At 43.0% G+C, this 2754-nt stretch overlaps 1 protein-coding gene across 1 annotated transcript; it reads right to left on the bottom strand.

The window, feature by feature from the left end:
- Nucleotides 1-1275: 1275 nt before the first annotated feature.
- Nucleotides 1276-1956, bottom strand: LOC149161616 (uncharacterized). Its single transcript, XM_089434938.1, has one exon. It carries the CDS (start codon nt 1954-1956, stop codon nt 1276-1278), a length of 681 nt encoding a protein of 226 aa, XP_089291064.1.
- Between the last annotated feature and the right edge of the window lie 798 nt (nt 1957-2754).

Raw genomic sequence — 2754 nt, 5'->3', positions numbered from 1 at the left:
TATCTGCAATGCAATTTAATTAAACGAAATGAATTTGATTTGAATCGAACAAAAAGAGTCAAGATTCGAACTGAAATCAACGGATTGACGTTATGCAAAATTCAACGAGAACCGATTTTTATTACTTTTGTGAAACATTTTACTTAGGCATACCATAAAAAAGAACGACAGAACAACACATCACCATCTACCATCGATAACATATGTGTATGATCTCTACAAGTTAGGGTTTCCCCACTTGTTATAGACATTTTTGTGCCTAACAGAATGAAGCATGAAATGTCAATAATCTAAGGGATCCAAAGTCCCTAAACATGTTGTTCCTACCCCTAGAGGAACAAGGCCAGCAAACCACAGCACTAAAAATCAGTTCTCCACCAAGGTCAACTGCTCCACTGAGCATCTGCGCTGAATGTCAACTGCTCCACTCTCTACCTGCGCTGAATGTCAAATCTAATGAAGACTACCTGCGCTGGGCGAGATTGGCCAAGTGGCACAGTCATTTTGCAAGGTGTCAAATGCCCAAGAAGCTTCCAAAATGACACTTGGATCAGGGAATTCGCCTTGTGATGAGTAAGAGGATCTAGATCTCCAAGTGGAAGCAAGAAACTCCAAGTGGACTCAAGAACTGAAGAATAACTGAAGCGGGAGAGGACACTAGTCAGCTTCATGCCAGCCTCAAGCTGACTCATCCTTTCTCCAAATCTCCTATATATAGAGCTCTCTCATGAGGTCTAGGGAGGCGGGAATCTTGTGAATGTAAGGAAGTGCTGTTGGTTTGAGTATAGAACTATTGGGTGATTGCTTTGAAGGAGGTGAAGAGGAGATTTCTTTCTGCTAGGAGGTGTTGCTGGATTGGGCCTCTTATGGTTGTAACACTCTCAGAACTTTACTTCTTCCATTAATAAAGCATTTGAGGTTCTTCTATATGCATGTGTCTCTATGGCGTATTGATGCTTGTATATTTGGTTTATTCTAATCCTTGAATCAATTATGGATGTATGCTTCTTGTAGTTTCCTTTTCTTGTGCTTTTGCAGGATCTTTGTGTAGCTGGGCCAGTGAAAGAGCAAGGAGCTGGGAGCAAGCAGCAAAGAGGGAAGATTGGATCAATCATTAGCGGAAGATAACGGTTAGTGGATCTCTTTCTCCTCTCTCTTACATCTCATAAAGAAGTAATCTTGAATAGCTTTGCATTCGGTTGTTGCTGAGGTACTATCACCCTTAGAGTGGGATAGGGTCATTCCGTATTGGATACTTTTCCCAACAACACCACTCTATTGGCTCTGTGCTGCGCCGTCATGTTCAAGATCGCGTTCACCAGGATGATCCGATGGGGATATCTTCCTCTCGTTGTCTCTGGTAAACTGGTTGGTAAGCGAGCGCACGTCAGAAACCAGAGCTTTCGAAGATGACTGCGAATCATTTGGCATATGGCCTTCACCAGGTGACCAAAAGACATGGGGCCTCTTAGGTATATCAATGGCAATATGAGGCATTAATGCTCTTCCACCCGAGGTTCCCTCATCCATATCTACATTCATCTGGTCCTGCCCACACGAAGATAATGTATTTGGTGGGCTATATTGCAGATCATATTCTTCTTCAGAGCTTGCAGTTTTCCCTTGCTCCGAATTCAGATTATGATCAAGCCCTGAAGCAATTGGCATCGGAATTGTAACCGAAACCTGCCCTATTCTAGCGGATTCCAAAACTGGATGTTCAGGCTGGGCGGCGGTTCTACAAAGGAGACAAGTGGAATGCCAAAGAAATGACATATCGATACACTCAACATGAAAACTGTGGCCGCAATTGGGCAAAAGCCTGCCTTTCTCATTCTCCTCCCACTCGCACAGGCAGATTGCACACTCTAACCCATCCGTGCCATTATGCGATCTATACAAAAACTTGGGCAGCGTCTCTAATATCGCAGAATCCAGCTCCACGTTCCGCAACATCGTCGGTTCTTCTCCCGTAAAATAAGACTGATGGCACTACATAAAACCTGATCTCTGCCCACTCCGTCTGATAAATCTAGCACACTGTAAAATAATTCTGCCACAAACGCGCAACAAAATGGCGATTAAAATCACAATAATACAGATTGTGGGAAACAGCATCATATCATCATATTTGTTCATGCCATCATTGCCAGGCCGCTGATTGAAATCACTGCCCTGGGTCATTTTATATATGAAATTGACGCAGGAAAGTGTTTTCAGAATGGAGATCCTCTTGGCACTCAAATCCCTTGGATTGGTTGCGCTGCCAAGAAGACACACTGCCACTCAAATCCCTTGGATTGCCTGCGCTACCAAGAAGACACACTGCTCCTCAATTTAAGTAAGCAGCGTCTCCGAAAATTGACCCGAAAATAAGGTAGGGTTTAATGGTTTCGATGAATAGTTGCATCTACGGTGTTATTTTTTACATATTTCATTTTTGTCAGGCCAGGGTAACTCTAGAATTGGCAAAAGAAAACTGATTGATCTATTTCGTTAGGTAACTATTGTTTATATACATGAATGTGACTGATCAGTTCATCTTCTTGATGACTGTTCACATTCCGGGTTCACCCAACCGCTGAGGATTAGGTGTCAACATTCCCCCCCTTAATCTGAAGGGATGTTGGTGAGTCCAAGCATCGTTCTAAATCTTTCAAGCTTTTCTCTTCCAAGCGCTTTGGTGAAGATGTCTGCAATTTGCTCATTTGTGGAACAATGACGGAGATGGATTGTTTTGGCCTCAACATGATG

Source organism: Pinus tabuliformis, chromosome 5_2 (genome assembly GCF_031772625.1).
Source record: "Pinus tabuliformis cultivar Carrire ecotype Pingquan chromosome 5_2, CPIR1, whole genome shotgun sequence".
Classification (NCBI taxonomy): domain Eukaryota; kingdom Viridiplantae; phylum Streptophyta; class Pinopsida; order Pinales; family Pinaceae; genus Pinus; species Pinus tabuliformis.
Note: the sequence above shows the minus strand (reverse complement) of the source record. Positions and strands in the feature narration are given on the sequence as shown.